General features: G+C 64.0%; 2 protein-coding genes across 6 annotated transcripts in view; both read left to right on the top strand.

Moving 5' to 3' along the window:
• The window catches only part of PEMT (phosphatidylethanolamine N-methyltransferase), an 84,606-nt gene extending 78,764 nt beyond the window's left edge, over positions 1 to 5,842 (top strand). For all 4 annotated transcript variants that reach the window (XM_042914805.1, XM_042914806.1, XM_042914804.1 and 1 more), the window contains exons 4-7: positions 208 to 353; positions 2,889 to 3,000; positions 5,265 to 5,339; positions 5,547 to 5,842. In XM_042914805.1, the coding sequence (XP_042770739.1) occupies positions 208 to 353; positions 2,889 to 3,000; positions 5,265 to 5,339; positions 5,547 to 5,604 (391 nt within the window). In that variant the 3' untranslated portion in view covers positions 5,605 to 5,842. The remainder of the gene's footprint in view (positions 1 to 207; positions 354 to 2,888; positions 3,001 to 5,264; positions 5,340 to 5,546) is intronic.
• Positions 5,843 to 11,287: 5,445 nt separating this feature from the next.
• Positions 11,288 to 12,524, top strand: RASD1 (ras related dexamethasone induced 1). Of its 2 annotated transcripts, none has more exons than XM_042915520.1 (2): positions 11,288 to 11,712; positions 11,943 to 12,524. In XM_042915520.1, the coding sequence occupies exons 1-2, from the start codon at positions 11,427 to 11,429 to the stop codon at positions 12,494 to 12,496; spliced, it is 840 nt and encodes a 279-aa protein (XP_042771454.1). In that variant the 5' UTR covers positions 11,288 to 11,426; the 3' UTR covers positions 12,497 to 12,524. The 2 variants fall into 2 exon arrangements, with proteins under 2 accessions (XP_042771454.1, XP_042771455.1); XM_042915521.1 differs by having other exon boundaries at positions 12,017 to 12,099.
• The last annotated feature ends 61 nt before the right edge of the window (positions 12,525 to 12,585 follow it).

Raw genomic sequence — 12,585 nt, forward strand, 5'->3', positions numbered from 1 at the left:
GGATGGGGGCTGCAGGGGCAGGACGGTGCTCTCCAGGAGCACCACAAGCCACCTGCAGCCTACCTCATTCATTTGGGTCACCGGCCTGGCCCCAGCAGACTCTGAGACCCCTGGACTGGCTATTCTGGGGGTCACCTGGGAGACAGAGGGGGGGAAAGGCTAGGGGAGCCCCTCTCCCCGGCAGTGATCTCCTGACTCTCCCCCCAGCTTCACGCAAGCCATGCTGAGCCAGCCCAAGATGGAAAGCCTGGATAACCCCACGGCCTACCGCGTGGGCCTTGCGCTCCTGGGAATAGGCAGCACGTTTGTGCTTTCCAGCTTCTTTGCACTGGGCTTCACCGGGACCTTCCTAGGTAAGACCCCGAGGACTGGGGGGGCACGAGCGGACGTACCCTGGGCTCAGTGGGGAGCAGGGGCTGGGTGGCCGACCTCCCTGCCCTCTGTGACATCTTCGTGGGGTGCACGGGAGGACCTCGCCACCTTCTTGCTCTGCCACTAACTCTGGGGCTCAGGGCGCCTTCCCTCCACCAGGCCTCTGCCTGGTCAGCTTGGGAAGCTGGGCTCTCCTATCTCATCCAGCTGGTCGGCCGCCAGGCCAGGTGGGATTTCCGCTGGCTGCATTTGGGCCCCAAGCCAGGGCTGGTGCGGGTCTGGATCGGGTGTGGCATAAGGGGGTGCCGTTCCTGCTCTGCATTTCCCACTGCCTACGGCTCAGGTGCTTTTGGGCCGGGAGCCCAGTGCTGGCCTAGCTAGAGGTCCTCATGACCTCAGCAGCTTCTAGCAACTTGGAAGCCCAAGGAAGAGAGCAGCCGGGGAGGCTGGAGAGCAAGGGCAGTCTTGGGGCCGGGAACGGAAAGGAGGCGGCGGCCCACAGAGGGGGCCCAGCAGGCAGCCGGCATGTGGGAGGTGCCCACCCCTCTGATGGGCTGATCCGGGGGGTCCCGGGTCCTCGCCAATCTCAGCCCCCAGCCCACTTCATAGACCTGGCCTCAGTTTCCTCCAGTGCCCAGGGCTGTCCCCGGCACCCTCCTGGTTTGCCTGGGTCTCTCTATCCACAGTCGCCTGGGGCCCCGGGGTACTGCGGGCTGCAGCGGGGAGCCTGCAGCTCTGAAGGAGCTTGTGTTCACAGGCGGACGAGACCTCCGGGAGCGGCGTGTGCAGGAGGCCTATGCCGAGGCCCGGCCTGGGCCTGTTGGGCACCTGTGGCAGTGGGGCCCGCAGCTGGTTTAGCGCCTCGTGCTCAGGCCAGAGCTTTAGGGTGCCCGGTGCTAGGGGAGGGGCACGCAGGCGGGAACCTGGGAGGAGAAGGTGGGAGCTCCTGGGTCTGCCAGGTGGGGGTGGGGCACTGGGCCAGTGGGAAGGAGGCCTGGGAGCAAATAGCAAGTTCCGGGACAGAGTGGCAGGCAGGTTGGCCGGGGGGTGTGTGTGTGGGGCGGGGGTGGTGGCGGCGGGGGTGGGGGGAGAGGCAGTCAGGCGAGGGCTGGAGGTCGGGTGGGGGCCACATCACATGTGTCCCCTAAGGCCATGCAGGGGCCCGAGGCTTCACTCCTGGGCACGTGGAGGCCATAGGAGGGCTTGGAAAGATCTCATCCCAGCAATGAGGAGGTTGGACTGGCTGGATAGTGAGGTGGGGACAGGGAGGAGGTGGGGATCACGGTGTAGGCGTCACAGAGCCGGGGCCAAGGGCCACAGAGGGAGGAGGGCCGCCGTCCTGTCCAGCCCAGGTCCTGGAAGACCAGGAGTGAATAGCCCCGTGGCATGCGGGCCTGGCACAGGTGTGGGCACAGAGCTGGGAAGGAGCCGGTGGAGCCCCGGATGGCGTGCGGGGCAGGACCTGGTCAAGGCGTGTGAGGCGAATCGCCCAGAGGAGCCAGGCAGGGTGGGCGGGCAGTGGGAAGGAGCCTGACAATAGCAGTCACCGGCGGCACACCGCCACCCGGAAGAGACGGCCGGGAAGTGCTGCTGGGCTCTGGATGTAGGGCACAGCGGCCACTTCCCTCCTGTGAGTCAGCCCCAAAGCGGGTTTCTGTGCCATCCGCCTCCAGGCCCGCAGCCCCATTTCCTGCCTCCTGGGAAGAAAGCCTTCCGCAGCCCCCGGGCAGCTCCTGTGCCCCCGCACCCTTTGTCCCCAGACAGCGGACTCCTCTGCCTGCCGCTGCCCTGCTTCTGCCTCGGATGAACAGCACCGTGCCCGTGGCGGTGTGGGCTGCCTACCGGCCAGTGCCAGAGACCGTGTCCCTGTGCCTCTTGGAGCGGCCTCAACGTGAGGCCTCGTCACCGTGTCTCGGACGGGTGGAGGATAGGCCTGTCCGGGGTCGGCCGTCTGATGGTCGCACTCTCCACTGCGACCGGCTGCTCTGGGCTGGCTGCAGGCCGTGGTGGGCAGCTGGGGTGGAGAGGCAGAGCAGGCCCCCTGGATCCCTGGGGTGGGAGGAGCTCACCCAGGCCCCTACTGGGTGAGAAGGGAGGATCTGGGGGCAGAAACACTGGGTAGCAGGCAGGGAAGGGCCTCTTGCAGGAGGTGACATCAGCTGAGGGAGAAGTGCCGAAGGAGGAAAGATGCTCACTAGACAGAGAGCAGGGAAAGGCATCCCAAGCAGAGGGAACAGCATGTGCAAAGGCACGGGGGAAAGGAGCAGATAGGGGTGTGGGAAGGCTCAGTGCCTTAGCCCTATCAGGACCCTGTGCCCTGTGAGGTGTCTGCATGCTGGTGACCCGAGTGGACCCACTGCTTGGGGTGTCCCTTGACCCAGTACGCTGTACAACCTGCTCCTTGGCTGGGCTGGAGCCTCCTGGAGGGCAGACCTGTGGTGCCCACTCTGGGGGCCTCCCTCAGTAACTGCGCAGCCAGGCTGTGACCCTCCGGTCCTGCCCCAACTTGTCCACAGGCGATTACTTCGGGATCCTCATGGAGGCAAGAGTGACCACATTCCCATTCAACATCCTGGACAACCCCATGTACTGGGGCAGCACGGCCAATTACCTGGGCTGGGCCATTATGTGAGTATCGGGCCTTCCTGCCCGCCCTCCCTGCCTCCTGAGGAAGACGGGCCAGCCTTCTGTCATCTGTGGAGCCGAGGTGTTCCTTGGGACTTTCTTCTCCATGGAAACAAACAACATCCTAGAACACGGGTTAGCGAACTTTCCCTTGAAGGGCCGGAGAGGCGGGGCTCCCAGGCCATAGGCAGAGCTCGGATGCTCAAAAGCAGCCGCGAGCCAGTAGGTAAATGAATGGCTGTGGTCGGGGACCAACACCGCTTCATTCTTGGACACTGTAATTTGAATTTCATAGAATTGTCATGTGTCGTGAGATAGTCTATTCTCTTTTTTTTAACCATTTAAAAATGTACAAATCATTCCTGGCCCACACACCACAGACTGCCAACCCTGTCCTGGAACATTAGGGCCGGCAGGTCCCGAGTGACCGCCAGGGCTCATGCTTCACCTTCACGCTGTCCAGAGGCCCCAGGTGGCGAGGCATAGGGGGCGCTGTGCGCTCTGGGCCTCAAACCACGCCCCCCCCGGAGCACTTCCTGTTTGTCCATTTTCTGCGTTAGGGCTTCTTCCGTGGGCAGTTTTTCAGCAGAAAGCGTTCTGCTTTTATTGGGCGCTCGAAACCACGTGCCTAGAATGTTGCAGGTGCTCCCAGAGACCAGAAAGGTTCCAGGACATCAAGGGACGAGTCTCAGATGGTGGCGTGTCGGGAGCGGGATGTTTCCTCGCAACCCCTGCCTTCAGGTGCAGCCCAGATCGGAGCGCTGGGCTCTGAGCGCAAGGCGCTAGAGGGGGACCTGTGGGTCTGGCAGGGACCTGTCCCCCTGCCCCAGCCCAGGCCCTCTCACCTGACTCAGGCAGTGGGAAGGTTCCATGCCCCTAGATTCACTCAGGCCACAGAACATCTCCCTAGGCCCCACCCTGCAGCCTCTTGATTCCTGCCTGGGCCGGCGCACCCAACATTCCCTCCCTAGCTCCTTAGAGATGCGCCATTGCCTGGGGCTGCCAGACGCTGACCCGGCAGGGCTGCTCCAGGCCTCCTGCAGCCCATCTGTCTCCCACCAGGGGCCCCACGGCTGGGGGAGCCCTGGTGGGCCCCGGGGCAGCAGGATTCCTGGGGGCACTGGGCACCGGGGCCTCCTGCTGTCTCCGGGCCCCCACCTTCCCAACCCCCTAGCCGGAGTGGGACACCCCACTCCCCAAGGTGCACAGCCGGTTCCCTAGGGCCAGCCCTGCCATCACCTCAGGCTCGGGGCCAGGCATGTGGGTCAGTCTGGACCTCAGCCTCCCCGTCTGCAGAAGGAGAGGATCCTTTCTACACAGGGCTGTTAGGGTGTCAAGGTCAAGAGTGTGAGAGCACGTGGAAAGTGGGGAAGTTTCGTGCGGGTGTAATGGAGAAGGGGTACCCGCTTGGCTCACACCCCAGGGCCCAGTGTGGGGGCTGTCCCGGGGGGTGCAGGCCCCTGCCCCCTGGCTCCATCCTCCTGGGCCTCCTCCCCAGCTCCTCGGGTGCCTGACTTATGGGTGGGGAGGCTCTGCTCACTCCAGGCTCTGCTGGAGCACCCAGACAAAGAGACAGGGAGAGGCCCTGGGCGGAGGAGAGTGGGCAGGGCAGAGGGTCTCTGCACGGTGCACACAAGTCCCGGGGCCCCCAGCCTGGGACTTCTGTGAAGGAGGTAGAGCGGGGGTCACAGAGCCCACCTGGGGCCGTGTTCCCTGCTGGCTCCCGGGCTCTGTGTGGCCCCATGAACTAGTTTCCCTCTCTCCTCCCGGCCATCTGGATGCTGTAGCCCGGCCCCTGTGGAGCCTCTGGGGTCAGAGGTAACTGGAAAAAGCGGGACCAGCTGGACAGCAGATGCACCTGGGCTCCTCTGTGTGGCAGTCACCAGCAGGGAGCCTGTGAAGGGTCCCCTAGACCCTCCACGTGCAGCTGGGGGTTGGGGGGCCCTGGACCCGTTTCTAGAAAACACCCTGAGAACACTGTCACTGGAGGGCAGGCAAAGCATTTGTCCCCCCCTCTCCCCCCGCCCCCTGCCCTGCCGGAACATCGTCCTCTGCAGAAAAGGACATGCTTGGCCACCCAGGCAAGTCTGAGAGGCTGGACGTTCTTTTCATCCCTGCTACGTCCTGAGCCGGGGGCCGGGGACATGAAAAAAGGGAGCGTGGGCCCCCCTTGGAGGACCGAGCCCTACCGGACAGGCGGTCAGCCGGCGGTCATCGGGTCAGAGAGAGAAGGCCGGGCGCGGGAGCTGATAGTGTGTTCTCCACAGGCACGCCAGCCCCACCGGCCTGCTGCTGACTGTGGTTGTGGCCCTCATCTACATGGTCGCCATCCAGTACGAGGAGTGAGTAGGCCCGCCGTCACACACGAGGAGTGTGACCGGCCGAGCAGCCGACAGGAAGCTCAGAGCGGACCCAGTGGGGCCTGGGGGGCCGGGCAGGCGGTGACGCGGCAGCCCGGGCCTCCGGTCCACGCTGCCGTGGGGGGCACGGCCTGGGGCGGTGGCATCACCCCCGAGACCTGCTGATGGAGCCCCTCCCCCTCCCCACAGGCCCTTCACCGCTCAGATCTACCAGCAGAAAGCCTCCTCGTCCCGCAAGAGGAGCTGACCGGGCCTGTGGCCACTTCACTGAGGGTCTGCCGCCCCGGCCTGCCCCGAGTGCCAAGCCCTGCAGTGGGGAGCAGAGCGCCTGGCCGCGGCTCCGTGTTTGCGCCTGATGAGGGCCGCTCAGTGCCTTGGAAACCTCTGCCTCGGGGGCCCTGGACATGCTGCCGTTTGGCCACTGAGCCCCCAGCCTCGCTGCCCCCAGAACATCCTAACTCAACAATAAAGGCACCCTGACGCCAGCATCCCCTTGGGCTCTCTGTCCGGCCAGGTGGGGATGGGGAAGGAGTTTGGGGCTCCTGGGAAGGGAGCATTCCCCTGAGGGCTCCAGGCCAGGCTGGTGTGGCCCTCCTTCTGCCTGAAGCCTCTCAACCCTGAGGCCAGCGTCACCATCCGCACTCGGCAGGGCAAGGACTTGCCCAGATGTTTGAGCTTCCTGTGCCTCCCGTCTCACCCCCTGCCCCAGCACCCCGTCTTCCGTCCCTTTCCTTTGGGGAGCCAGCCCAGCCTCCAGGTGGAGGCGTCCTCATACGACCCAGCAGCCCCACACGCCAAGGAGCTCCCAGACTCTGTGAGCTGCCGTCAGAGACTGAAACACATTATGCTGAAAATGTAAATGGTGACATGATGGTACATGGTGGGGGTGGGAGCCTGTCGTCAGCCAAGGAGATCGGGGTGGGGGGCCCTCTGAGGAGGGGACATTTGAGCTGAGACCCAAATGAGCAGGGGGAGCAAATGGGAGGATTCCAGGCAACGAGAAGGGTGAATGCAAAGGCCCTGTGGTCAGAACAAGCAGCAGGCTGTTTAAGGACCCAGCTAGTGAGGAGCATCAGCCAGGAGGTGCTGGGCCCCGTGGGGTCGGGCCAATGAGCGGGCCCAGTTGGCAGCCCCCTGGGGCATTTGCAGAAAGCTGGGCTGTGACCCTCATGCTCTCTGAACCCCAAGCCACCAGGTCCAGCCCAGATGAGCTGGCCTTGGAGACATCATCCTTGTGCGGTGATCTGAGGGCTAACAGAAAAGCCCAAATGTGGTGACAGTGCAACCCCCTTTGGCCTATGACGGGCCTGGCACTGGATGGAAATATCATGCCCCTGAAGGCTGACGTGGAACGGGCTGTGGGAAGGGACCGGTGAGGCTAACGTGCTCCCCCAGAGCTGCTAGCAATGCTTGAGCCTGCAGGGGGAGGAGAAGGGCCGGGCCGGCTGGACCTCGGACATTCGGCATGCACATGCTCTGGGGCCCCGCCCCTCACTGGCTGTATCTCGAGACTACCACACGGGCTGGGGTCACCCCCGTCTGGCAGCATAGGCTCGGTGACCTGTCCCGGAGGCGCAGGTCTGTCCCACCCCAAGCTCACACTCCCTCTCTCCCGCTGAGGTGGGAGGCGTCGAGGAGAGGTGGGGGATCCCGATGCCATGGGGTCGGGGTTCCCGGATGGAACCGGAGGTCCTGGGCCCAGCACCCAAGTCTCCTTTCACCCCCCCACCCCCCGGGGTGAACTCAGCATCTCTGGTTAATGCTGACATTTCTCTCCTAATCCCTCGTGAGCCTCAAATCACCAGAGGAGCAGGCCATGTGATCACGTGGGGCCTGTTGGTCAAGCCTGGCTGTGGAGTCTAGGGGACAGGGCTGGCCGGCCCCTCCTCCTGGCCCCAGGCTTACCTGCAGGCCGCCAGCCCTCCAAGGACACAGGATCCGCCTTTCCCTCATTCGTGCTGGGAAACTGCCGTGAGCCCAGACTCCACCTGCCCACGGGCTCTTAAAGCCCCAGCCCCCCACTCTGTAAAGGGGCCACCGTAGCCATGCCTGCCTCGTGAATGCACCTACCGCCCAAGCAGTACAGGCTGGGCCTCCCCTGTCACCCAGGGAGCTTCTTGAGCCCTTTTCTTTGGTTTCTGGAATCCAGAGTCTATCTCAGGCCTTGAGGGCCCACAGGAGGCATCTAGTCTGATCTTACCCGATGCTTCAATCCCTGCTTCTGCTGGCATACCCCTAAGAGCAGGGAGCTTACTCCTCCACAGGTCCCTCTGCACACATAGCCTTTAAGGATATGCTGCCCCCACCCCCACCCCAATGTCAGGGCAGAACAGAGAAGCCCCAGGTGTCCTGACCCATGGGTCCACACGGCTGTGGGAGGAGGGGCCCAGGGTGGGGCCAGAGCCATGCGCTGAGCTGGCTCCCCTGAAAGGGTCTGCTGTAAAGGGAGTAGAGCTCAGGCTGCCAGACAGCTGTGATCTGGGCTTGATGAAGGCAGCCTGTCCGAGGGGAACACCAGCTCTTTTTTGCCGTTCTCCCGTTCAGGTGGCGGCTGTGGACCAGGGTGACATAGGACACCTTTGTGCAAGGGGCTGGCGGGGATGGGCTCCGGCTGGCACGACAGCGTTCTTTTGGGAAACAGCCACTCACCTCCACCCCCGACGGGGGCCTGCCCGGCGCTCTCCTCGAATAGATTTTCAAGGACGCCTACACTGCTCTTTGCCATCAGGCCCTGCCGTGTTGCAGATTTCTTGCCTTGGGGGCCAGCTGTCCACTGTCCAACGTGCCCTCACCGTTTGGTCAAATATTTTTAAAAGTTCCCATTTCACTTTGAGCAGGAAAATTGCTGCCCTGCCAGTAAATGATATTTACAAGCAGGCTCAGCCTCACAAATGCTGTTTGTTGCTTTATGACCAAACACACAGAAAAGGAAATCATTTGTAACCATTGTTAACCTGGGCAACATAAAAACAAGGCTTGGGCTGGCGGGACGTGGGCGGTGGGAAGCTGGGAAGCTGGGGTGGGGGGAGCAGGGGAGGTGTGCACATGTCCCCCCTTCCCCCAGCGCGATGCCCAGAATGTCCACGGGCGGACCAGACAGGCTGATGGTGATGTGTGTCTTGCCTGACCACAGGGCTCACCTATTGAAAATATGTCCCCACCCCAGGACCACTCGGGTTCAGTCAGCCTGTGGCAGGGCCTTGCCGTAAAGTCACCAAGGCCACCCCGAAGAACAGAAAAGCGTAATTCAATTAACGAAGAGCTTGGCGGTGGGCAGGGGCGTCATCCCTGTGTGCAGGGGTGGGTGCCTGCCTCAGAGTTGGCCTCATTCCTGTGAGGTGTGGGCATTAAGGGGGGGGGGTCCAGCTTCCAGTTCCTTTCGCTCAGCTCCTTTCTGAAGTTCCAATGCTTCAAAAACATCAGCATGTGTTACTTTTGTAACAAAGAGGTAGGCCTTTGCAAAAAAAAAGCCAGAAAAGAGGCAGCCCAAACTAGCAAGCCTCACCCCTGCTTGCTCCCTGGGGGAGTGAGGCCCCACGGGCCACGCACAGTGGTGGGCAGGTGCATAGGCTTTGGGGGACATCCATTTGGGGAATGAATGACCGATGCGCTCAGGGCTTAACTCGGCGCACTTAGGACAAGTCATAACCTGGCATCTGTGAGGTGGGGTGACGTGCCCAGAAAGTACCGGGGATTGTGGCTGAGAGCCCAGGCTGGGCCCAGTACCTGCCACTCGCGCTTACCAGCTGGAGGGGGCTGGGGGCACGATGTCAGCACCAACCTTGACATATGCCCTGGGATGGGGGAGGGAGGCTCTATCCAGGCTGGGTTCCACCCACTGGATCTCCTTAGGGAGAGCTGGGTTCAAATCCTTGACCTTGCCGCCCTTGAGCCTCTGCTCATCACGGTGGCCTTCCCAGGAGTAGAGGCCACCTCGACTCTGGCCCCCTGGCACGGGCCATCAGGAAGGAGCCAGAAGCCATTGGATTTCAGAGCCCAGCTGCCCATACGGCGCCTTTGCGGGAGGGAGGGCCCCTCATCTGGGGGTGACGTGAGCCCCTCCCGTGACCACCCCTGCTGGCATCCTTGTCTGGTCCCTTTCTGTGGGGAAAAGCCCTGCCCCACTGTCCGCAGCGGCCCTGCGTGCAGGGCACCGGCTCAGTTCTTCCTCACCTCAGATGGGGAGGGCAGGGTCAAGAGGGGTGGGGGGACCCAGTCCAGCTGGCCTGTCACATAACTCCTGCATAAAGGACACCCAAGGGGTGAGCCCTCGGGTGCTCCTCTTGTGATACGTGCTTTCGAACCCCCTCATCAACAGGAGACACGAGGCCTGGGGACAAGTGTGGAGGGGGTGGGGCTATGGGGGGTGTACTCTGAGAAAAGGGCCACGGATGTCCCACGGTGGGGGACAGAGCCACAGGAGGGGCGCCGTCGGTGGTTAAGAGCCAGGACCGCCAGTTCCCTGGGTTCAAGCCCCAGCCCCGCAGTCTCAGTTTCTCCGTCTGTAAAATACAGACAGTAATAGCTCCTGCTCCTTAAGGCTGCCAGAAGCAACCATGTAAAAGTGCATGGCACAAAGAAACCCTCTTCTGGCATCGCCCTGCGGAGGGTGTGAGGTTCAGTTGGAACTCTCGTCACAGAGAGGCCGGATAAGGTGAACCCACTCCTGGTTACTGATCAATCTGCCGCCTGCTGGGTTTGCCCCTGCGCCCCGCTCCTCCCAGCCCTGCAATCTCATGGGTCATTTACTGTTGTTATTACTACCAAGTTCCTGCCCCCTAAACCGCATGGACTTTCTCATCCACAATGGGAACCAGAACCGCCATCTTCCAGAAGAGGAACCCGGGACGCAGAGAAGGCGAGAGGCTGCTCTGTGCCCAGGGCCTTCTCATGCACTCACTCGCTCGCTAGCTCACTCACTCCGTGTCTGGCAGGCCCAGCTCCCCAGCTCTAAAATGGGAATGTTCGCCCAAGAGACTCTCAAGACACAAAATGCTACGGGGGAGGGAGGAGGGGACGTTGGCCGAGGCCTGACCAACGAAGGGCAAGTCTCTGGTCCTGTAGGTCCGCCCAGGAAAAGGATGCGGATGCGGACAGCCCCCGCCCGAAAATCCCTGCCCGGCTTCAGAGCATCCCCGGCTGGGCGAAAGGAGACGCCGAGGCCCGCAGTAGAGCGCGGGGCGGTGAACGGCTCATGTTGGATCCCGGCCTGGAACCCCGCGCCCCGCGTCTCCGCGGACCCCCACCCTGCCGCTCGTTCCCCGTTCCCCGCTCCAGCCCGGAGAGCGGCGCCTGCGGCCTGCCTGCTGCGCCCGCGGGGCCTCTGCTGCCCTCTGGCGGCCAGAGCGCGCAGCGCCGACCTCGGCGCCAACGCTGCCTCCGGGGAACAGGCGCGCGCTTGCAGACGGGAAGGGGGCTTCGGCGGGGGCTGGTTCTCCATACGGTGGAGAGAAGGTGGGTACGCAAGGGCCTGCGCCGGGGGCCTAGCACTGCTTAGCGCCTGCGATCACGCCGCGGCTATGACTGGACTGCTGTTGTTACTCCTGGGTAAACTGAGGCCCAAAGAGAGTGAGGGTCTGTGTGGATGCGTGTTTCGGGTGGGGTCCTTGCCCCAAGCCACGAAGGGTCAGAGGCACAGCCGGGACTACAGACCCGACGTCCTTGCGGCTGCTGGGCCCCGCGCGTGGAGAAAGGGGTCCGCGCGCCCTTAGCCCCAGCGGGACCTGGGACTCGGTTTCTCCCCGCGCGCAGCGGGCGGCAGCGGGCAGAGGCCCGCGGAGGTCGCGGGAGGGGCGGCGGGGGCTCGCGGGGCGTGACGCACAGAGGCTGGGAGGGCGCGGGGCGGGGCGGCCACGCCGGCTGCATATAAGGGCGGCCTCCCGGCGCGGAGAACCAGAGCGAGCGACTTTGTGCCAGAGCCGGAGCCGAGCTCGAGCCGGAGCCCAGCCCCAGCCGGCACCCCAGCCCGAGCGGAGCGCAGCCTCCCAGCCGCGCCGCGCCGCGCCGCGCCCCCAGCCACCCTCCGTACTTCTCTCGGCCCGGCGTTCGCCCCCGCGGCCCCTCCGCCCGATGAAACTGGCCGCGATGATCAAAAAGATGTGCCCGAGCGACTCGGAGCTGAGTATCCCGGCCAAGAACTGCTACCGCATGGTCATCCTCGGCTCGTCCAAGGTGGGCAAGACGGCCATCGTGTCGCGCTTCCTCACGGGCCGCTTCGAGGACGCCTACACGCCCACCATCGAGGACTTCCACCGCAAGTTCTACTCCATCCGCGGCGAAGTCTACCAGCTCGACATCCTCGACACGTCCGGCAACCACCCGTTCCCCGCCATGCGGCGCCTCTCCATCCTCACTGGTGAGCGCGGGGCCGGTTCGGGCGGCGGTGGCGGGGAGGGAGCTGCGCCACCGGGAGGGCGGCGACCCCTGGTCCGAGGGCGCCCGGCGAGGGCCGGTCCCGACGCCGCGCGCCACGTGGAGACGTCCGGGCGTCCCGCGCCGGGGCGGCCCCCCTGTCGGCCCAACTTCGGCTGTCCCCTCGGCCGCCGCCCTCACCGGCTCCTTTTCCGCCCTCCGTGTTCCCCGCAGGAGACGTGTTCATCTTGGTGTTCAGCCTGGACAACCGCGACTCCTTCGAGGAGGTGCAGAGGCTCAAGCAGCAGATCCTCGACACCAAGTCCTGTCTCAAGAACAAAACCAAGGAGAACGTGGACGTGCCGCTGGTCATCTGCGGCAACAAGGGTGATCGGGACTTCTACCGCGAGGTGGAGCAGCGCGAGATCGAGCAGCTGGTGGGCGACGACCCCCAGCGCTGCGCCTACTTCGAGATCTCGGCCAAGAAGAACAGCAGCCTGGACCAGATGTTCCGGGCGCTCTTCGCCATGGCCAAGCTGCCCAGCGAGATGAGCCCCGACCTGCACCGCAAGGTGTCGGTGCAGTACTGCGACGTGCTGCACAAGAAGGCGCTGCGGAACAAGAAGCTGTTGCGAGCCGGCAGCGGCGGCGGGGACCCGGGCGACGCCTTCGGCATCGTGGCGCCCTTCGCCCGCCGGCCCAGCGTGCACAGCGACCTCATGTACATCCGTGAGAAGGCCAGCGGCGGCAGCCAGGCCAAGGACAAGGAGCGCTGCGTCATCAGCTAGGAGCCCCCCGCCCCCAGCCCCCAGTCCCCCCCCCGCGTCGGTGACCGAACTTGAGGAGGACCTTTTTGTTTCAAAGTCACGTCCGGGCC

The sequence above is a fragment of the Panthera leo genome, chromosome E1, assembly GCF_018350215.1.
Source record: "Panthera leo isolate Ple1 chromosome E1, P.leo_Ple1_pat1.1, whole genome shotgun sequence".
Lineage (NCBI taxonomy): Eukaryota > Metazoa > Chordata > Mammalia > Carnivora > Felidae > Panthera > Panthera leo.